At 27.5% G+C, this 23,039-nt stretch overlaps 2 protein-coding genes across 3 annotated transcripts; one reads left to right on the top strand and one right to left on the bottom strand.

Annotated features, from left to right (window-relative positions):
• Positions 1-321: 321 nt before the first annotated feature.
• Positions 322-18,048, top strand: LOC132929610 (NACHT and WD repeat domain-containing protein 2). 2 transcript variants are annotated; one of them, XM_060995083.1, is made up of 23 exons: positions 322-605; positions 691-779; positions 5,157-5,273; positions 7,786-7,989; positions 8,047-8,191; positions 8,268-8,493; positions 8,836-9,034; positions 9,094-9,543; positions 9,617-9,756; positions 10,052-10,507; positions 10,578-10,830; positions 10,892-11,064; positions 11,148-11,171; positions 11,314-11,533; positions 11,592-11,804; positions 11,887-12,047; positions 12,194-12,480; positions 12,550-12,763; positions 12,859-13,077; positions 13,150-13,699; positions 17,107-17,435; positions 17,501-17,681; positions 17,753-18,048. In XM_060995083.1, the coding sequence occupies exons 1-23, from the start codon at positions 503-505 to the stop codon at positions 17,918-17,920; spliced, it is 5,121 nt and encodes a 1,706-aa protein (XP_060851066.1). In that variant the 5' UTR covers positions 322-502; the 3' UTR covers positions 17,921-18,048. The 2 variants fall into 2 exon arrangements, with proteins under 2 accessions (XP_060851066.1, XP_060851067.1); XM_060995084.1 differs by lacking the exon at positions 11,148-11,171.
• A 92-nt stretch (positions 18,049-18,140) lies between these two features.
• On the bottom strand, positions 18,141-21,344 carry LOC132929611 (solute carrier family 25 member 16-like). The gene is made up of 7 exons (XM_060995085.1): positions 20,883-21,344; positions 20,715-20,807; positions 19,483-19,616; positions 19,222-19,407; positions 19,004-19,160; positions 18,808-18,946; positions 18,141-18,455 (listed from the first exon to the last, which is right to left on the bottom strand). Exons 1-7 carry the CDS (start codon positions 20,974-20,976, stop codon positions 18,281-18,283), a joined length of 978 nt encoding a protein of 325 aa, XP_060851068.1. The 5' UTR covers positions 20,977-21,344; the 3' UTR covers positions 18,141-18,280.
• Between the last annotated feature and the right edge of the window lie 1,695 nt (positions 21,345-23,039).

Genomic DNA, 23,039 nt, shown 5'->3' on the forward strand with positions numbered 1-23,039 from the left:
GGCTGTCAGACACCATATCGTATTTTTATTTTGTCTAAGAGCGTTTTTACTCTAAATTGTATCGATCTGTATCAGTTTGAAACTAAGTACGAACTATTAAAATATCTATGTATATAGTAAATAATGCACAAATAATGCAATTACCTGTAAACTACCCCTCTCCATTCAGTGTGTAGAACTTCGTGTTCTTTATAGAACATGCAATTATAAATCAATATAATATTATAAGGAACCACATTTAACAATTGAATCGCTCTGTATAAACAAACAATAAAGAGACAAAGGGTTGCTATATTGTAGTTTTGCATTAAACGCACACACACAGATATATTATTATTAGGTTTAACTGTTATGAAAAAGTGCTTTCTCGTAAAGTTCAAAACGTATGGGATAGTAACACGCAGTCGTGATTCTTCATTCCAACACAATGCAACCACCATATTTTATAAATGAAAGATTTTAAACTACATAGTTAAACAAAAAATTATCATAACTTCACAATATGGACGACCGGACAGTAGACTTAATTTTCGCAGGATCTCTCGAGAACTTGCCTCCAGTTAGTTCGAAAATTGTTAGAATTTTTACCAGTTCTACATTTACAGGCACGTGATGATTGAAATGGCGATAGTTAAAACTATAAGGTAAAATAATATATTAACTTAACATTTGAAAACAAACTACTTTCAGATACTACGATGGAGAGAAATACATTAATGGCTCAATGTTATCCAAAACTAAAGGATTTTTGTCGGGAAAAGCATGGATTAGAATTTCAGGTGAAAATAATCTAACACCGCAAAATGAAACAAATCTGACTTGTGTACCATTTCTTTTTTTCTTTTTCAACATTATATCTTTTTATTGTTTATTTATAAGTAGTATAGGTTTTAAACCATTTTTATTCTATGCACTTAGACTTTGGTATTTATTATTATTATTTTACATATTTGTGGCAGTAACCAACAGTGGCATCGACGGCTAGGTTTTCAACAATATTATTTTTATTATTCAAAATTACTTAAGTATATATATATTATTAATATGGGATGTTTATTTTTATGCTTTTGAGTTGCAATTGGATTATATTTTGCGCTTATGGGCCACAACCCTTGTATAAGCAGTATTATTGGTGGATTAATTATTTTTGGAGACTATTAAATTGGCTTTCAATATTACTATATTAAGTGAGGTACCTAATCGAACATTGAATTGGTTCCCAAGAAAGGCAATATTGAATTGATTTCCAGTATAATTTTCAACAAGTGGCTCTCAAAATATAAAAGTTGAAAAAGTACGTGCTTTAATATTTTAGCCACACAATGCCGGTCACCAGATAACTGCTTGAAATTATAATTATTTGTTTATCCGATAACACATTAAACGGTCACAACCATCGTCGTCTTTGTAAAATTGAACTGCCTATATTTAAAAGATTTCACTGATATCATTAAACGCAGTATTCGCAATCTGTCGCAGTTTATTGAAATTTATCGCAATTCATATACATACCTAGTTAAATATACAATTAATTTAGTCGAAGAAAGTGAGTAACGAAAAGGAAAAATTGATTGTAATATCTAATAAATAAGTTTAAATTTAGCTATCATAAGCTTCTCCAAATGTATTTATACTATTCAAATATACTAAAGAAGGATGCAAAGCTTGTATGGTAATTTGTAACAACGAAAATGTTTATAAAATGTAATATTTGTATTTTAAATTATTAAAGTTAAATTTATTTTCGAAAAATGTTGACATGAAAATTAATGTTGAGGGAGCCAACTCAAAGCATACATTTTGGAAGCCAAATCAATACGCAAAAATATCGATTACTATGAGTTTGGGAGCCAAATCAATAGCTCTGTTATTTTTCAACGGAGGAGGTGGCTAAACATAGTAAATGATTATTAGGTAGTAACTATTTTTACTATAAAATGTATTAATTATTATCGTAACATATTTTCATAGGTATTAATACATTATAATTCATATAATTATTTATTTAATACAAGTTAGTGGCGCAATCGTATTCAAGGGAAGGGGAAGTCTAAAAAAATCTATAAAAATATATTAATATTAAAATTTAATTATCTACTGTTTTTCTTGTGTATATACATAAGTTGTATTACTTAATAAATACAATTGATCATTTTAACATATCCAATGATAATTGACAATATAATATTGAAAAACTGTATTATATCAAATATCAATACCATCAAAATTATACATTACATTTTTTGAATGATATAAAAATAAATTTAAAACATAATATTATGTCAATTATAAATTATAATAATATAATAAAAAGGACCAGCGGTTACCAAGTGTAATAAAATCCAAGCTCCAAGCTCTGGTTTTCTTCAGATAATATATTATTTATAACTTCTGCTGTAATTGGCACTTCTCGATGTATATTAAGATTAATCATCTCATTTAATCTATTTACAGAAGTAAACAGTAGTGTTTCTTAAATGGTTTTTTTTTTCAATCAATTAATTAGTTAATGAAAACCGGTAATTTTATCTACACCGTGTTCGAAATGTCATCAATAAAATACTAAATCTTTATCTAAATGTTGATATACTTCAATAAATTTAATACTAGGTACGACAATAGTTATAGCCTTATATGGAAGGTCGGAGAGGGTCCACCCGGCTGGGCCCTAGGTGTACCACTTATAGAAATATACAAAAATACAAAATATTTATATAAATCGTAATAATATTACTATATTATGTTACATAAAAGTTTGTAATACCTACGTTAAATTATATCATTAATTTTTATTTTTATATAGATGTAATTACATAGATACAAAATATACTTATATGTTATATAATTTGATCTAATCTAATTATCAAATTGTATTTTTTTGGGTGCATTTAAGTTTATAAGTTGCCTTACATACACTTCACAAGCATGTTCACTCCTTTTTTTTATTTAATAATACAGTTACTTATATTTTATAGGTTATATTTATTCAAAATCTGTTTTTTTTTTCAAATAAACTTATCCAAAGATAATATTTTCAAATACCTAACCTATACTTGAGATTTTTAGTTTTATACTTAAATCATATAGTATATGATCTAAGGTTTTATACCATTTAAGGAGTGTTTGGTACTTGGCAGTAATACAAACTTTGTTTTTTTCAGATGAAAATTTCCCCGATTTATTTTAAATTATTCTGCAATTATTTTTTTGAAAATGTTAATTCCTATATTTTAATCAAAATTCGAATGAGTAATAAATTTTAGGTATGTACAGATAATAGTCGATGGACGCCCAGTCAACGGGATAATAAACTTTATGGTTATACATCAAATTAAAATACATTTGATACTTATTTAGTCATGTTTTTATTAGTTATTATTCAAACAATTATAACGAATTGTAAAATGCTAATAGATTAATATAGAAGCCCACCAGAGTGGAAATCCTCTAACTTGTGGGGAGTGAGATCCCGACACCAATGCCTTTTTAATTGACGCGGGACCAAGGATTATCTGGAATGTATTCATTGTCTAAGTTAGATACTATATCTGCATAGTTGATACTTGATTGATTTGATGACGAAATTTTGTAGTAGTTTTTGCTGTAATAGAAACTGTTTTAAGTTTTAGGTTTTTGCGTAGTGATAAGTTTGAGATGTACCACGGTTTGGTATTATTTGGCAAATAGAGATTGACATGGGAGATCTGGACTCTGGATGGTACATCTTTAAACTTGAATGCCTTAGGCCAAGGGTGCCCGCAAGGAGGAACAGGGAGGGAACAACCGGACAACTCCCCCCTAGCTTTCCTGATAGTTAAAATAATTATATCCAAATTAAATATTCTAAAATCCCAAAAATCATTATTGGTATCAAGGTGTATTGATATTTGATATAGGTAATAAATAGTCGATAGGAAAATATTTCTTTTCTTAGAGAAGTATTATTATTTATATGACTATTTCACCAACAACTTGTAGTATAGAAAGGACATTCAGAAAATTACGTCGTATTAAAACCTGGTTACATTCAACAATGTGTGAGAACTGTTTATCCGGATTATGTATGTTAAGTTTACATAGAAATAAAATCGAAGAACTTAATTTATCTGAAAAAGTTATTAATGAATTATGAAAAATAAAATAAAATTACAATTTGTGTTCAATTAGTTAATATAGTTACTATACTTCTATAAGTGTAAAATATAATATTAATTATTATATTACCTTTAAACATTTTTTATAAATAAACCTAATACATTATACATTAATAGAAGTGTTTGATTATGAATAAAAATTAAAGCTATCCCCAAGGCCGTAACTGAAAAAAATTTCGGGGGTCCAACATTTTTTTAAAATATAAATGCTGAAAATTTTTAGTCAATAAACTATATTTACCACTAAAATATTTCCACTTTTAAAAATTTCGGGGGGCGGACCCCTTGGATCCCCGTCTCAGTTACGGCTTTGGCTATCCCCCCCTGAAATTTGACCTGCGGGCGCCCTTGCTTAGGCTCAAATAGGTCTTAGCATTGATTTGTATATTAATATGTAATACCTAATTCTTTGTTACTTTAGTTGAATAAGGCGTTATAGATAAAGTCTAGTGTTAAGAATCTTACTTTTAGTTTTAGGTATGGACCCCTAGTAGATGCTTGTCTAAGATTAGACCTGAATATTTAGTTTTAGTTGTAGTTAAGATATGTTTTTTTTGGATGTGGATTACATGCAGGCAGGTCACCTTTTCTTAGAGTGAGAGTGGTGTGAAAGGACTTATCTGAATTTATTTTGATTTATTTAATTTTTGGACTTTTTACTCATATTTTTAACTTATTAGTTTATTACAATATTTAATGTAATATTAGATACTCTATAATAATTGATTTTAAAATTTAGAACAGAAATTTGCTGCACACCTGCATATATCTATATGGTTATATACATATACCTATATATAGTATATTTTATGTGTGCTATTATATATGTGCTTATATATAATTCTTCCTTAGTTGTTATTGTAAATACTAAATTGCATGCATGTTTGTAAGTATTTAGCCTCAATATAAAAGTCTCGTAAATCAATACAATACATTTGACCTTGGTGTTTATCTAGGTACCAGGTACGGTCGGTATGATACATTTATAATTTTTAATTTTAGGTGGTTGATATGAGATGGGGTGTTCGTGATGAAGCCACAGACGATCATATGACAACTGAACTTTGTATGAAAGAAATTGAAAACTGTCAACGTTTATCAATGGGACCTAATTTTGTGGTAAAATTTAAAATCTACCTGACTATCCTTGTCCCTTGTATTATACATTTATACATAACCAGGATAATGGGTTGTTCTGTGTTCACTTTAATATTAAAGCAAACAACACACGATTGGTTCTATTGAACGCAAATTTGCTATGTATGTTGGCATAAGAAAAATTTTATAATGCGCTGATAATAATTTTATAATTTTCATATTATTGCTCAGGAATAAAAAAGTAGCTGTCGACTACCTAATCACAGAAAACTTTCAATAAATTATTAAAAAATAAATTTAATAAAGTTCTCAATTCTTAGAGACAAAAATAATTTTAATCATTTATAAAAAGTATAATATCGTTATGGAAACTGGAAATGGAAACCTTTGTAAACTTGCAATGATTATATAATGTAGTACCTATGATAAACATTTACCAAGTATCCAATAATAATCCATAATAAAATCCAATAATATCTTACATTCGATAGGTATCTAGGTGTGATATTTGATAAAACCATTAAAATATTAGATGGACTGTACATATCAACAATATTATTTTACGTTAACGCACTGTAACTTTCAGTTTATACATATTCCGAATCTTTTTAACAAAACAAACTATATTTATAATTTATACTTTGCTTTATATCAAGCGACAGTGACGTCATTTGGGGGTGGGGGAAATTTGGGCATTTGCCCTAGTCTAACATTTACATCAACCTTAAGTCAGCACATTTAAAAATTATAAGAAGTCTTATTTTTAATTACTAAAACTGTTGTTATAAATCATAATATTGAACATTGACATTTTATTTATTATTAATTTTGTTGTTGTATTTTGTAAAGAAGTACATTATATTATTAATCAAGATGTTTAGTATTTACATTATATGACTGTAAATACTGCTAACTACTTGTAAATCAGCATTAAAAGGTACCTATTATATATTTACACCTATTTATTATTTATTTACACATTACTCAATTATTCTATTTGACTTTCTAAGTCTAATAAATATTTGACAAAATGGTTTATATTTAATATTTCAAAATACTGTGTGTGACCTTCATATACTTGAAAATGTATCCCCCTGCCTACTATGGCACTATCCTATGTAAATCTACGTGGAAAAAATTTTGAGTCGGCAAATCAGTGAGTAGTTGCCCTAGTCAAACTGAAATGACGACACTGTCAAACGATAATTACGATATTCCAGCATAGTTTATTTTGGGTGGGGGGCTCTAGCTAAAAATCTATTACAACCACTTGAACCACTACTACTACAGCAAAGATAAGTTTTAAGCATAGGTGAAAACGGGGCGAAAGGGGGTAACTCCCCCCTCAAACAATTTAACGGAGCAATGCCTTTTTGTTATTTTGTAAAATTAATTTATAAAAATAAAAAGGCATTTTAGATTTGTAAGTATTATTTTTTCAAGAAAACTAAAAAATATAATATAAAATATAACTGAGTTTATATTTTGTTTAAAGTTAATGAAGTTAGTTTTTGAATTAACAAACTCTTTGTCATTACATTTAAAAAAAAGAAATGCTAACTTCTCTACTATTTATATGCTAACAGTAGATACTTTTGTGGAGCTACAATCTCTTTGCAGTGATGATAGTTTCGATTAAATTTGAATTAGCTGTTCTAGCTAGCTTCCAAAGAATCTATTTCACCGCCCACAATTCCAAGAATAAGAACAATACCTTCAAGATTAGGTGGTTGTTAAACTTTAGTTTTGAGAAACGTTGCATCATATTTTAAAATTAATATTTATTTTCCTGTGTTAGATATAATTATACATGATATACAAGTAAAAATAAAATTTTCAGAAAACAATTTCCTTTAATGTTAACCATAAAAATTGCCAAGTTATGTTTATAGTTTTAAGGATCTATATGGATATACAAAACTTAATTGGATTAACGACTGACGACTTTAAATTATTATATAGGTACCTACTTTACTTGTTGAAAGTCTGACAAGTCTGTATACAAAAGTAGTTATTAATGTTATTATGTTTATAAATAAAAAAATATGAATTATGAGTGGATGTAAAAAATATATGCAATAAAAGAGAAATTAGAACACAAGATGCAAAATCTAACTAGCTACACTAAAAATTCGTAGGTTATCTTGAACCTATCTTATTTTAATACAATGTCAGTCTATATTTAAAAAAAGAAATATTCGATGATACCATTAATTTTAAAAAGATTATTAATTATTGATTCATATTACTTGTTGTTTTTATTTATATAACAAATAACAATGTATTATTTAATTTTAAAATTTTTATTTATATGAGTATATTGTTTTTGTAATATACTAATTACTAATAACATTATTTTTAATTGTTATTAATTAATATATTATAAATTAAATTCTTTACTACTACCACAATAAACTTGCTTAAAAGTGGTAGATATTATAAATAAATTTAAAAAAAAAATCTTATTTATAGTAAGGTACCTTGCTAATTATTATATTCTAATATTTTATTACTATGTATTTTACTATTACAGGTATTTCTTGGACAAAAATATGGCTATCGTCCGATTCCTACATATATTATTTCATCAGAATTGGAATTATTAAGGGAAGAATTGGTTAATGTTGGTTCAGATGTTACCTTATTAGATATGTGGTATAGAAAAGATAGCAACGCTGTACCCCCAATTTCTGTTCTGCAACCAATTTCTTCAATACTTATCAATTTTAATAATAAGGTAATGTAAAAACCAATGTAGTAAGTCAACGACATTGTATACAATTTTATTTTCCAGCGAATCCCAAAACTTCAACAACAAGATCAAGCCATTTGGTGGGATACTTTAGCTAAAATGCAGAAATTGTTTAGAAAATCTTCAATAAGTTTATTTAATAGTGGGAAGATTGATAAAGACACTATGCACAACTATTATATGTCAGGTAACTAAGAAATAGAACATAAAATAATTTAAAATTTATTGCTGACTTATATTTAACTTGTTGAATTGGTATTTAGTGACTGAGAGAGAAGTTATAAATGGTATATTAAAAGTAAAGAACACAAAAAATCACTGTCTGGCTTATGTACGCTATATAAACAACATCAATCTTCAAAATCTGAAAAAAGCTTCAAATTTTTTGGACATTGTTAATAGGAGTATTGATACAGAGGCATCTCGTTTACTGGGAAACTTACGAGATGAACGTCTTGTGCAAAAAATAGAAACAACTAATTACCAAAAGTAATTTTATCAATATAATTATTATTATATGTACATTGTACAACATATCATAAATCATAATTATAATTAAATAAAATGTAGCTGAATATTAAATTAGGTAATATGTGTTACCCAATAGTACTTAGATGTAGGCATGTTGATGACTGATGAATATTAACATACTTTTTATTGTCAATTCCATGTACCTACATTTTAAAAGAATTAAAAAAAACAAATTTTTTCTTATTTATATTGTTATTAAATGTATTACCTACAGTAATTTATTTATAAATAATTAAAATGATGTTTAAAGTAATGAATCTAGTGAATTTTAATTTTAATTAATATTTAATTTATTTTTAGATATACAGTTGAATGGATTGGTCGAGAAGGATTGGATACTGAAACACATCAAGAATATTTACAAAATTTCATTATGCATTTTTACAAAAATATTACCAAGTTGGTGGATAGAGCAATGAGAAAAGAAGATTCTAGTCCTCAAGGGCAAATTGTAACTGAAATATTACAGCATTTACATGCTTGTCACAACTCTGTTAAAGTTGGTTTTTCAGCTATATGTAAAGAATTTTTTATTTTATTGTATTTTTTATTTTTAAGGTTTTTTATGGGCGCGAAGACAGTTTGAAACATATTGAACAGTATATGAAAAGTAAATGCGAAAAACCAATGATACTTTTTGGCGAAGGTGGTTGTGGTAAAACATCACTTTTAGCAAAGGCTGCAGGCTTAAGTTATTCAACATGGTTCAATAAGACAGCCACCAAGCCACTTTGTGTGATAAGATTCTTGGGAACAACTCCAGACAGTAGCACATTAACTCCAGCATTAATATCTATTTGTCAACAAATATCATATAATTATATGTTGCCATTTGATGACATACCTGATGACTTAGTACCACTAACAGCTCATTTTAAACATTTATTAACATATGCCACTCGAGAGCAACCTTTAGTATTGTTTTTGGATTCAGTGGATCAGTTAACAGGTACCCAAGATACTAATAATGTATCGTGGTTGCCAACAAGATTGCCTAATAATTGTAAAGTATGTATATTGAATGTTTATTTTATCAGAATATTTTACTTTTTACTATTATATAAATAAATTGCTGTTGTAGTTATTGGTGTCCGTAGCAAAAGAAGAAGGCAATTCAGATGTATCTCGAGATTACCATGTATTGCGTAGAATGATTGATGATGGAGAACAATTTATTGAAGTAACTGCGCTTGGAGAAGAATTAGCTGAAGAAGTTATTAGGTAAACTATTATTGACTTCATTTTAGCAATTTATAATTTTTAGCTGAATTGTTTTATAATATAAATTAAATTATTATTTATTATAAGTCATATAACTTTTTTTTTAATTGTATGTCATTATTTACAAACTATTTTTATTTTTACAGATTCTTATACTCATAAAATGCTTTTAAAATTGTACTTTTTCTTTATTTCAAAATCTTTTGCATGTTATTCTAATTAATTTTCAATACCAACCTGTTATTCAACTTTATCTTTAGTAATTAGTTTAGTATTATATACATTTAAATCATAGGAAGTGGATGGAAACAGCTCATCGAGATTTGACAAATTGTCAGTGGAGACTTGTATCTAATGCTATCAATCAATGTTCTTTGCCAATTTTTGTCAAATTAGTATTTGCTGAGATTTGCCGTTGGCGAAGTTACACAAAACCACAAGAAACTCATTTAGCATCTAATGTGATGGATTCAATTATGATGCTTTTTGAAAGGATTGAAAAGCAACACGGCCGACTTCTTGTCTTTCATGCTTTAGCATATATAACAGCATCAAAGAGTGGTTTGTCTGAATCAGAGCTAGAAGATCTAATATCTTTAGATGACAAAGTGTTAGATGATGTTTATCAATATCATTTACCACCAGTCAGGAGAATTCCTCCTTTACTGTGGACTAGGATTAGAAATGATTTACCAAATTACCTATCAGAAAGAGAAGCTGATGGTGTTAGTGTATTAAACTGGTACCATAGGTATGTTTAATTCAAAATATTATTTATTTTCAAATGTAGTTAAGTTATTAAAATTGAATATGTTTTACAGACAATTTAGAGATGCAGCTCGAGAAAGATACTTTAAAAATATGAATATGGTTACCTATTTTCATTCTTCTATAGCTGATTATTATTTAGGAATTTGGGGTGGGGGAAATCCAAAACCATTTAAGTATACTGAAATCCAGAGACATAGATTTAACTTACAAAATAGAGAAGGTTCAGCAGATAGAAAAGTACCAGTACAACCTCTAGTGTTTTATTCAAAAGAAGGAACAGCTTCAAGATATAATTTAAGAAAAGTTAGTAGTATAAAATGGTAGAATTATTTATACCAATAACAATTATTAATTCAATTCATAGTTTGGAGAGTTACCATATCACCTTGTACGAGCTCATCGTTTTCAAGATTTATACAAGAATGTTTTATTTAACTATCAATGGTTGCATGCAAAGTTATCTTCATGCCCTTTACAAGCCGTCCTAAGTGACTTTGAGGATGCTTGTGCAAATATTGATGACCGAGATGCTACTAGGTAAAATGTTTTAAACTATAAACCTCATTAGCATATTTCTTGAAATATTTAATATATATTTTTTATTTCAAAACGTCAATAAGCAATGAGATCAAATCAAAGCAAAGGTCAGGTTTTGATTTTATAAATAAAATGTGTTTGTCCCTTACAGGATATGCCAAATCTGACATGGCAATGGTCTAGGATGCCATACATCCTGAATGAAAACTTTTTCTAGAATTTCAAATTAATTTTAGTATTCATTTTTAGAGAGTTGATACTTGTCGCTGATGCTTTAAGACTAGGTGGAGCAATACTCAGTGAATTTCCTGATATGCTTGCTCCTCAGTTAATTGGTCGTTTATTACCAGAAATCGGATCAAATCCAAATATAAAAAGTTTATTAGCAGAATGTGATAAATTTGGACCAGATAATTGTGCTCTTATACCTTATTATCATTGTTTACATACTCCGGGAGGTCCATTAAAAGTATTAATTTTGTTAACTGTCATTATTTTTTTTCTAACCATATTTTATTTGTATATAGTATTCTCTAGAAGGTCATCAATTTGCTGTTTTTGATTTTCAAGTTACATCCGACTATAGATATATTGTATCAATATCAAATAGATTTATTACGTGGGATTTATCTACAAGTGATATGACTAGAAATGTAAATCCAGGATTGGAAGGAATTATGCAAGCGTTGTGTTTGAGTCCTGATAATCGCTATGCTGCAGCTTATACCAACAATAATCAAGTAAAATAACGGTTTTTAGATGTATCATTCATGATAATTTGAGTATAATTTATAAATATAAAAATATTGAAATTATCTATAGACTGTATTATTGAACTGTCTTACAAGTGAATTTATTGTTATTGAAAATCCTTTTGAAAATGGAGAAATGGTTTCGGGTGTTAATATGCTAAATACTCATTTATTTGTACATGGATCATTTTCATTATGCAGATATGACTTAAGAGGAAATTTAGAATCCAAGTATTCAATCAATTATTTTTAGAAATTTATTCAATCCATTACTATTTATAAGTTTAATATTTAAAATTTAATTTTTTTTTTATTTTTCTATTATAAGTTCAGATTATAAACTATTTCTTTTTCATTTGGTAAATATTGTTTTGCAGAATAACAACAAATGAAGATCCTAATAAATGGGTTTTAATGTCTGTGAAATTCACTACGTTGACTTGCAATCGTTTTATATTTTGGTCTGGCAGAATGGATGACACTAGGATGATGATGCAAACAACAAAAGATAATAATACTGGCCCACAATTCTATTTTCATAGTGCTATGGCTATTAATAAGGAAGAAACTAGATTGTATTGTTGTCCAACTAAAAATTCTTATGATATTTCTCAATTTGATTTTATTGACAATGAGTGGAAATTGATTAAAGATTTAGAACATAGTAAAGCATTATTTTTATCAAATTTCAATTGTACGAGTTGTATTTTAACACTATAATAATTAATTTTAGTTAGTAATTGCACAGTGCTTCAAATTAAATTATCAGAGGACTCGTCGTCACTTTTGGGTACAATTTCAAATGGTTTTTGTATTTGGGATTTGTCTTCAGAGTGTACAAAAGTGTTACATTTACCACATGGAGTACGTAACATTACTATAAACATGATGCAGTCAAATTCATGTATGTTGTCAGCCGACAAACGGTTTTTGGTTGCTGGAGTTCGGTAAGTACTAAGTAATAAGTATTAAACTATTACTATTAACCCAATAATCACATTAAAAGAATGCTATATACATATGGTTGCTTAATGATTTTTAGAAAAATGTTATATGTGTGGAATATGGAAACTGAATTATTAATTAAAGTATTAGACGCACATTTTGGTCGTATAATATCACTTTTGCCATTAACTACAGGGAATTGGAATTCTGTGATAACTTCATCCATTGACAGATCAGTAAAGGTATGGAACATCAACAATATATTTGAACAAGTCCATGTTATCGACCGACATGAATTACAAATTGATTCAATAAGGTAAAATGTGGATTTTAAAAATAGGTACCTAATTATATATAAACGATTAATTATTAATTAATGACTTTCAAGTTTATCACACTCTGGCTTGGCAGCTACTGTAACACGAGGTTGCGTTGGAATATGGGATATTAATACAGGAAGATTAATTCAACAGTTAGCGGATAATTTATTGGGAGCTATTGTTACTCAAGCATTAATTACACCTGATGGAAAATATATAGTGTGCTCTGAGTCTGGAAATTTACTTATCTGGAATCGTATCTTATGTCGAGTAATTTTTAAGCAACAACAACCTGGGATCCAGCAAATAATGCTTTTAGATGAAGCAACAAAATGCCTTACGGTTTCAAAACAAGAAGAAATAAATGTAGAAACTCAGCAGAATATTGATGCTACAGCGATTGTGAGATCTATTCCAGATGGAAAAACTATTTATTTATTTGATTATCAAGTACGTAATGTTACGGGTATGGAATTCAAAGAGCTTGTTGTAACCGCAGATGGACTTAATTTGATTGCTCTGGCTAGTGATAAAGGTCACAGAGAAGCACTTCATATATTTAATGCGTCCAACGGTGAATATGTTACTAAAATTGTTCTCAAACAATCAGGAATGAAGGTAGGCATACTTCTTGAATTCATATTTAATGCATTGTGGGATTAATTGAATAATACACTTATTAATTGTTAAACATAAAAAATATTTAAATTAAAACCTAAAATAAATGTTGTTCGGATATTCGAGAACAGAATAATTAAATGATTCTACCCTAGACTAGCACGATTAGAAATGGAATTATTATAATATAAGCGGTGATGCTACTTGCATAGGGCAAGGACTTACATGGATCCATAAATTTGGGATGTTAGATTAAGTATATACTATATAGGTATATATAGCCATATTTCTATGTGGCCGACTAGTAGCATGTTCATACATTTAGACCTTCCAACTTCCTTGATTATGAACAGAGGTTGTTCATATGCAAAAGTCTATTGCTGATTATTTAAACTAATTTATCTAATATGTATATATGTCTCCCCCTTTTATATATATATATAAATTAAACCTATCGCATATTAACATATTAATACACATCCATATAACAGAAGTTTATTTCAATAACAAGTTATATATGCAGGATGATACATGTAGGTTACTATAAATCTTCCACAAAAGAGGAAAGTTACTGATAAATTGTCAATTTGTATTAACTAATAATTTATTAGGTACTAATAGATATATGGGAATCTATTCCATAAAGGATTGACATGTTGTTCACTAGTTATTTTCAGTGTTGGGTAGTAACGTAACGTGCGTTACTCGTTACTGTAACGTAGTTACAATTTTCAGTAACGTTATGGTAACTTTGTTACTATTATTTTTGGGTAACGGCAAGAGAAACAACGTTAATTATTTAGAAGTAACTTACCAGAAGAACGCGTTACATTATACATTTAATTATATTTTTATATTTTAATGTTTTTGGGGAATATATATCGCGGTGTTACGAGGGCACTTTTGTGGCTCTTTAATGTAGCTTGAGACATTTGTACAAAAAAAAAAGCACGTATAACTAATTAAAATTTTGAAGATACATTATTGTATAAAATAAATATAAAACATGATTGATTTAAAATAGACTTTTTTTATGAAACTTAAATAACATAAAAGTAACGTTATTGTAACTAGTTACTTTTGAGTAAAAAAAAGTAATGTAACGCATTACTTTTGTTCTTAAGTAACTACCAAGTAATGTAGTTACCTTTTTAATTTTGTAACTTGTAACGTAACTTAGTTACTTATAAAAAGTAACTTACCCAACACTGGTTATTGTTATAAAAGTTCATGCAAATGGTCCAAATTAATGTATTGGTTAGAGGAATGTAGTATGGCTGCACTGAGGTTTTTAGTAGTGATGAGGAGAAAGGGATAAGGGACTGAGTTATATTGAGTTATAGTTATTCATAGTTATTCAAATTTAAATTGTATTCTTCCTTTATCTATGGTTGGTCTTACACATTGGAGGTCTGTAGAAGTATTCAATCTGCTTAATTATTTCAAGTTTGGTTATATAACTAAAATAACTATTTTATTTAATACAATTAAATGCTTAAAAAATCTATTTTGATGTTAATTAATACAAACAATAATTATTCATAACATTTCAGAAATGGGATTTAACCATTTAATGGTCATAAAATATGCCCAAAAGAGGCAGCATTATTTTATGTTAAGCAAAATGAATCATATTTTTATTACTTTAATCATGACAATCATGTGTGGTGCTGTAGTTGTAGTCAGATCTTGTGACTTGGAAATTTATAATGTTCAATGTCAACAGAGGGAGAAGTGTTTGGATTTAATAATTAATTCTCACGTGGCAATGTGTATTGATGAATGCATGAATGAAGCTTGAGATAATTGTATGCAAAGTATTTGGAACGTTTCAATGAATGACACTAGATATGGTGCTGATCTGAAGAGGAGAAATAAATGACAACCAGGAAGAACTACTGTTTTTTGTTGTATAACATGAGCACTTTTTTCAAGTATAGTTTATTTACAATTTTAGCCTATGTTCATTGATACATACAATTATTCTTATTTCGGAACATATTAATGTATGAAAAATTGAAAAGAAATATGTTGTTTTTTTTTTTTTTTGACATAAATCTTTTTTGACTTAACATTTTGTCATTGAGAGTTCTATAATATATAGATACTATACAAAGTACAAAAGAATAACAGAACGACCAAATTAGACATATAATTTGAATACACTCAGTGTTTGTAACCGTAGACAATAATTGATATTGATCTTTATTCAAGTCATGTGGCTTACATATATCAGATGTTGCCTATTTATTTTTATTCCTATCTACTAAAATAGAAATCAAGATTATACAAATTAGTAGTACCAATTTTTTTCTTTAAATTAAATTATATACCTAGAGTTTTAAATAATATTAAAATAGAATTAAAAAACCGTTTTGATAAATTAAATATAAAAACTAAATATTATAGTATGTATGCATGATTAGAAAAAAAAATGATCTATTTATGAATGTATGACAAATCAAAAAACCAAAATTTTAATATGTCCAAGTATTATTTATCATAGTATAAGTAGTTTAACTATAATACATAAAAAAAAAAAAAAATGAAATTCTGTTTTGCATCTTACTTAAGATAACATTAATTACCTATGTACAATTATAAATAGCTAGCTTTAGTAATAGACATTGTGATTAATAATTATTAATGTTTTTTTAAACTATAATGTATTTTTATTTTAATACTTCTTTATTACTTATTGATCCATTACAATCAATAGTGATAATTTGAAAAATGGATGTAAAATGTTTAAAATTGCTTAATTATTCAGTTGTTAAGATATTATAAATAACTTAAGTGAATCGGACTTAAAACAGCATTAATTACTTATAGCTAGTAATTAAGTTAGTAATAAAGACACCGTGGTTAATAGTTGTTAATACTTTTTAAACTATAGGTAGGCACTTAATATATTTTTAATTTAATAACTGTTATCTAGTTATCTTAATACTTCTCTATTCAGTCATTACATTTTTCTATGATAGTAAAAAAATGGATAACTATTTAATAAGATATGTTAAATATATATATATACTTCATGATTATTCAGTATAAAATTTTTACAAAATTATAATTATCTTGAATTAATTTTAGAACGACGTGTTCAATACATAAACAGGTTAAACAACAAAAATTATAGTGACAATAATCATTAATTAATAATGATTTTCCAAATAGTTTGATTATTGTAATATGAGCTGATAATAAACCATATTAATGGGGCGAAAAAGCTCAAAGATCTCCTACCTTGACTTTAAATTGTATTATTATGGAGCACTTAGAATTAAAATAAAGTTTAAGTGTTGGTTGAAAGTCATATACAAAATAATAATAAAAATAAATATTGTGACTGATATTCTTTCTTGATATGTCCGCAAGATTAACTAATAATATTTTCTTATTTCCAGGATATTATGTTTATTGTAGCAATGCCACATCGAGCTAATTTAGTTGCCGTAATAAATCCTGACAAAGGTATGTTGTTTGATATCCGTACAAAGAAATTTTTAAAATCAGTTCCAAAATGGGGAGGATTTTGTACAAAAGATGGAAAATACGGTTTATATGCACCCACCAGAGGAGGTCTAGAGCTTTTGGAACTTAAAAAAGGAAGCTCTGTAAAGACGTTTATACCACGAGTTGCTGAAGGTGTATTTACAGTAATTTGTATGTTTAATAAAACCGATGAATATGTATTGTATTATCATAGTGGAAAGAAAACATTGAGAGTTTTTCGGTTTGTTTAAAATTCCTTAGTGATGTTTAGTATTGTGCACTTATATATGAACAATTACTCAACAGACTTACTGATGCAAAAATGTTAGCCAACTATCGTGTACCTGCAGAGCTAAGCGCTATTGAAACAACAGAGGATGGACGAGCAGTTGTTATAGCTACAGTGGATGGATGTCTAACAGTTTTAGCCATAGCCGATCCGAATAAAGATTCATTCCTCTCAGCGTTGCCCTCTAGAGATGAAACTGTAAGTGCTAAGAATTTTTTTTCTTTTTATTATAAATTCTAACCATTTAACATTACTAATTATCAATTTAGTGGAAAAAGAAAATGGATAAACAACGAACAGCAAAATTATTCAAAGCTGCGGCTGCTATTACTAAGTTCTGTGTATCTGTAAATGAACCAAATTTAAAAGAAGAAGTTGGAAATAGTATAAATAATTCACAGCTAATACATTCATCAAAAATATTGTCAAAAGGATAAAATAGATTTGTATTTATCTTCCAGAGTTTGATTAGTTTGTAGTTGTACATTATAATATGTACTGTATTTAAATTGATTTTAATAAATCAAAATAAATCATTTTACATATTATTACTTTAAAAGTTAAATTATTTTTATTGATTCTTTCTTTTATTTAATATAATTTATTTAGATTATAGGATTTAATTTTTATTAACTATCAATAAGTTTAAGGCAACACTTCTGAAAAAATAATTTATTTTAATTTCAACAATAAATAAATTAAAAAAAAAAATAATAACTATATTTTAAAACAATAAATATTGTAATCTAATAAAAAAATCTAGGTCTAAACAGATTCATTGGTCGCTAAAAATGTATTCAGGAATCAACTCCAGTATCTAAGTGCAGAGTCTGTTTCATTAATTCATAAGTGGAAAATGACACAGCAACCATAGGTACAGCTCTAATAAAATTGATACTCATGCCTCGATATAATCCGTTTGTAACACCGTCAGTACGATAAACTGTTACTAAGGTCTTGATCATACCATGTCTGAAATGATAAATAAATGATTAAAAATAAAAACTGTATATTTTAGGTAGAATTATTAAGATGATTACAATGAATGTATTAAACCAGTGGCGTATTTTCAATTTTTTTTTTTTTGAGGGAAAATTTGAAAAATAGGAAAGTTGATAATATTAAAAAAAAAAACAACATACGAGTTATGAATTAAAATTATATTATTCCATTGTTATTATAAATACAAATTAAGAGTTTTTAAAGTTTAACGTCTTTTTTATTGTCAGTTCATTAATAATTTCTTCAGGTGTTATGACCCTCTCTCCAAAAAAATAAATATGCTGCTGTATTAAACTATAAAATGTAATTTTAAGTTACTCACCCATATTTTGCATTGTTATCCATGCTTGATAATTGCATTCTTCTTCTTGTTACATCCAATGGATAAGAAACGCACTGCGCAAGTGCACCAGATAAACCACCACATAGTAATTTTGCTGGTATAGTAAGCACAGCACCACCTATTTAAAATAAACTTTAATAATTTATGTAGCCTTTAATAAAGCATTAAAACTCACCAGAATCTTTGTCAGATGGTTTACTAAACCAATTTGGTAATGTTTTCAAACAAAATTTTTTAATAGTTTCAAAACAGAAGAATGTTAAACCTGCATATGGGACCATACCACATAATGTAGGAACAAAACCACGATATAGAGCTTTTACTCCTCCTTCCTATTAAAACTGTTATCAATATACATTATACACTTTATATAGCATGCGATTTTCAAAGTACATTTTGGATAATGGATTTAGCTGTATGTACAATCCCATTGTAAACATGTTCACCAGTTACTTGAAATGCTAATCGTGCTCTAATTGTATCTAGAGGATATGTGATGGTAACTGCTGTAACTCCAGCTGATGAACCAGCCACAAACTTTCCAATATGTGAACCATTCCCAAGAATGGATCCTAGTAGCTGAAAATAGTTAATTTTAAAATTGTTAATATTATAATTAAACTAAGAATAAATTAGTTTAATAGGTAATATTACTGTTTTGTAGAATTCAAATGAAGTGAATTGAATAGCAGCATATGGGAAAACTCTCACCATTTGAGCACCATTGCCCTTATATAATGCTATAAAACTCTCACGTTTAACAATTTCAGCAAGACCACTAAATACTCCTAAAATAGTTAATTAATAATCAATTAATTTGATTTGTATTTCAACAATATGAATAGCTACTTGTTTTATTAAATTACATAAGTATAAATGTATAGTAAAATAACAAATAATAAATAATTTAAAAATATTAATGTTATATTTGTGTTATTATATGGATTTAATATGGTAATTATCTATGTCAGTTAATTTCAATTCTAATGACCAAGTATTTCATAATATTTTATTGTTTAAACTGTCAAATAAAATATATAGGTAATCTACACATTTAATTATCCATTGTAAAGTTATTAAATTACATAATTGTGAAAATAATTTATTAACCTTGCATGATTATATATTATAGTATTTTTTTTATTTTTACAGAAGTTAAACTGTAGCAATACTTGTATATTTTACAGAATTTAAATTAAATAAAACATAATTTGATAAATAATTCTTTAAAATAACAATATTAGATGCAAACTGATTTTTCAGAGAAAATCTTAGGTCAGAGAAACTTTAGGTAAAATCTATCAATTTCTAGTAGTTTATTAATTTATTATTTACTTATAAATAATTATTTTTTTTTTTTTAATTTAGAATTTGCACAATTTGTAAACATATTTTTTTTGTATGATAAGTTAAATGATGTTTACAGGATTAATAAAATAAGATAAAAGAAATAAAATAAATTAGCTATATTTTAGAAAGACTAAAGACTTGAAGAAGGAGCCATTCAGTGATGGAAATTCATGACATTGAAGACTATTTAAAAAATTTATAAATGCATATTTTAAATATTCAATTTAAAGAATAGGTACAGTTTTGTTGTTTATTAAATTATTTTGCAATAACTTTTATAAATTGTTTTGGTTATAACATACACAGGTATCATTAAATATTGAAAATATAATAAAATTTAATTTTTATACTGCTTTATTTTACTTAATTTAGATAATTACAATGTTATTTTATTTTTATTTTTGACCAAAAATATGAATTTGTATGTAATTAACTAAGTTTTTATTTTAGTTAAAAATGTTACTTACAATTTAATAAAGCAATATTTAATGTATAATAATCTTGACATTAATTAAAATAGCAAAAGGAATTTTTACCGAAATTTGCATAATGCTTGTTATGGGCTTGTAACAGTATTTTTATTCGGTCCAAAGGAGCAACAGCAGTTTTTGAACACATACCAGCAACACCTATAAAAATCAATAGGGTGTTATTGAAGCAATCAAATAATATCGTATAGCAGCAAAAAAATAACAAAGCCTCACCACCCGCAAACAAAGATTTCATCACATAGGTTAAATCTTTTTCCTGCGTCTGCTTCAACACGATCACTTCTTTAGTTTCAGACGCCAAAGCCATGGTCTGTATGGATATTACTGGAAATTATTAACAATACGACGTACACTTTCACTCGGATTACGGCAGAGAGAGAAGAAATATCTCGACGAATTCGGTTTGTAAATTTATGACGGGAAAATTGCGGCAGACCGGAAGCACCACCGCACACCGTCCACAAACGAATGTGCCATGGCCCGATCGTCGCTTCGGGTTATATCATTCAAATTCCCAACTACTGGCTACTTAAAATATGGGTAGGTACAACTGCGGACCTTGAAAATAACTTTCACGCGCGACATTCAATTGAGGAGGATACGCCGCTTAAAATTTCTACGATAATATTATGCACGCACGATGCCGCGATAACAAAATGATATTACCCACTCCGCGTGTTAACAATAATACAACACAGTACACTCAGTACAGCGAGCGCCAGCAGTACACGCACATTAGACGGACGTCATGGCATAAATACACCGAATTATAACGTTATTATCTATGTATTATCTATGCCTGTATGTATGTTTTATGCCATGACGCGCGTAGAAAGCGCGGTTATGTCCACAGACTGAGCAGACCCTAATTTAATTTCTATTCTATATTTCTAGTTTATATTTCTACTCACTATTCACTATTCAGTTACTGGTCACTGGTGGCACGATACTGAGCACGATCAAGTGTAAAATCTGTTCTTTTTATTTGTAAGCACGACTGATAATAATAGAGTTAAGTTTAGAGACCAAATTTTTTAGATTCTTAAAAGTTTAAAATGCTCTAAAATAAAAAACTTAAAATATCATCTTAATATTCCATTAAATAAACTGGTAAAACATGCGTTCACTTGTTTTGAGTCAATATTATTCAATAATATAATGTATTCTTCTGTCTTGAAACTGGTTTGAACATTATACCTACCATTGATAAACATTAACGATTTGGTCAATTAGACTGAATAGTGTGTTATATAATATTATATTAGTGACCCCGATGGAAAGAATAATTGTTCCAGTAACATTACAATTTAAGATTAAACCATCGAAAAAGATTAACAAAAATTATCGATGTTTTAAACAAATTGATTTATTTAATGATTTTTTTTTAATATTACAATCATTATTTGCCTACTTTGGAAATGAACAATAATTACGATTTTTTTAAAGACAATAATACTATATGATATATATACATATATATATATATATATATACTGTAAAGAGGGACGAAAACAAACAATTCTACCACAGAATACAGTTATTCTGTGCTTCTATTTTAAAGTATGATAAAAACTGTTCAATTTGGATAACATGTTAATCAATACATAAAAATATTGGTCTCTTCAGGATACTCGTACATTGAATATACATTTTTTAAACAGAATATTTTATATATATATTTTTAGCACTAATTATATTTGCCCAAAAGTTAGTGTCAATAGAAATATATGGTTTTTTCACATATTATTCTACCAACCGAATGGTAAATAGAAACAATTGTTGAGATTTTTAAAAATAAGTGAACAAAATACTCTAATACCTACCTGGTGATTCTGAGCGGAGCGATGAATCATGAATGTATTGATTTTTTATTGATATTTTTGGTTGTCTGTCACTAGTTCATCGCCTCTTAGAGCAATTAAAATGCTTTAATATTTAACTTTAATGGTGGTTTTTGGTAGAAAATTGGATCTATATAGTTGGTATTTTAGAAGTTGTAAAAAAATCTCAGTATTAATATTATAAAATAAAATTTATTCCAGTAATATAATAATTTCTGTGAGCGATTGAACATGTTCTTGGAAGTTGGAACCTTAGATCATGTACTATATTATGATATGATTTTGGAACACACAACAGCAAATGACTGATATTATAGAACAGGGATGGGAAATCCACGGCACGCGAAAAATAAAAATATTAGATCATATTCTATTTTATAATTGTATACTTGATTATTTTACATTGTTAGACCACAATTTTACATTTTCGTTTTACTAAGAAACTAATTAGAAGAAATTTAGCGTGGTATATGGAGCAGTAGGCTGCAGTTTGATACAAAATACAGGAAATAAGATTTTAATAGTATAA

Source organism: Rhopalosiphum padi, chromosome 4 (assembly GCF_020882245.1).
Source record: "Rhopalosiphum padi isolate XX-2018 chromosome 4, ASM2088224v1, whole genome shotgun sequence".
NCBI classification, from domain to species: Eukaryota; Metazoa; Arthropoda; class Insecta; order Hemiptera; family Aphididae; genus Rhopalosiphum; species Rhopalosiphum padi.

What these genes read in the sequence shown, in the direction of transcription:
- LOC132929610 (XM_060995083.1), top strand. Translation starts at nt 503, where the DNA reads ATGGACGACCGGACAGTAGACTTAATTTTCGCAGGATCTCTCGAGAAC. An exon ending in CAATGGGACCTAATTTTGTG is followed by an intron (nt 5,274 to 7,785) that starts GTAAAATTTAAA and finishes TTACTATTACAG; the next exon opens with GTATTTCTTGGACAAAAATA. An exon ending in CTTGTCACAACTCTGTTAAA is followed by an intron (nt 9,035 to 9,093) that starts GTTGGTTTTTCA and finishes TTTATTTTTAAG; the next exon opens with GTTTTTTATGGGCGCGAAGA.
- LOC132929611 (XM_060995085.1), bottom strand. Translation starts at nt 20,976, where the DNA reads ATGGCTTTGGCGTCTGAAACTAAAGAAGTGATCGTGTTGAAGCAGACG. An exon ending in CTAAATCCATTATCCAAAAT is followed by an intron (nt 19,161 to 19,221) that starts GTACTTTGAAAA and finishes CAGTTTTAATAG; the next exon opens with GAAGGAGGAGTAAAAGCTCT. An exon ending in ACCATCTGACAAAGATTCTG is followed by an intron (nt 18,947 to 19,003) that starts GTGAGTTTTAAT and finishes TATTTTAAATAG; the next exon opens with GTGGTGCTGTGCTTACTATA.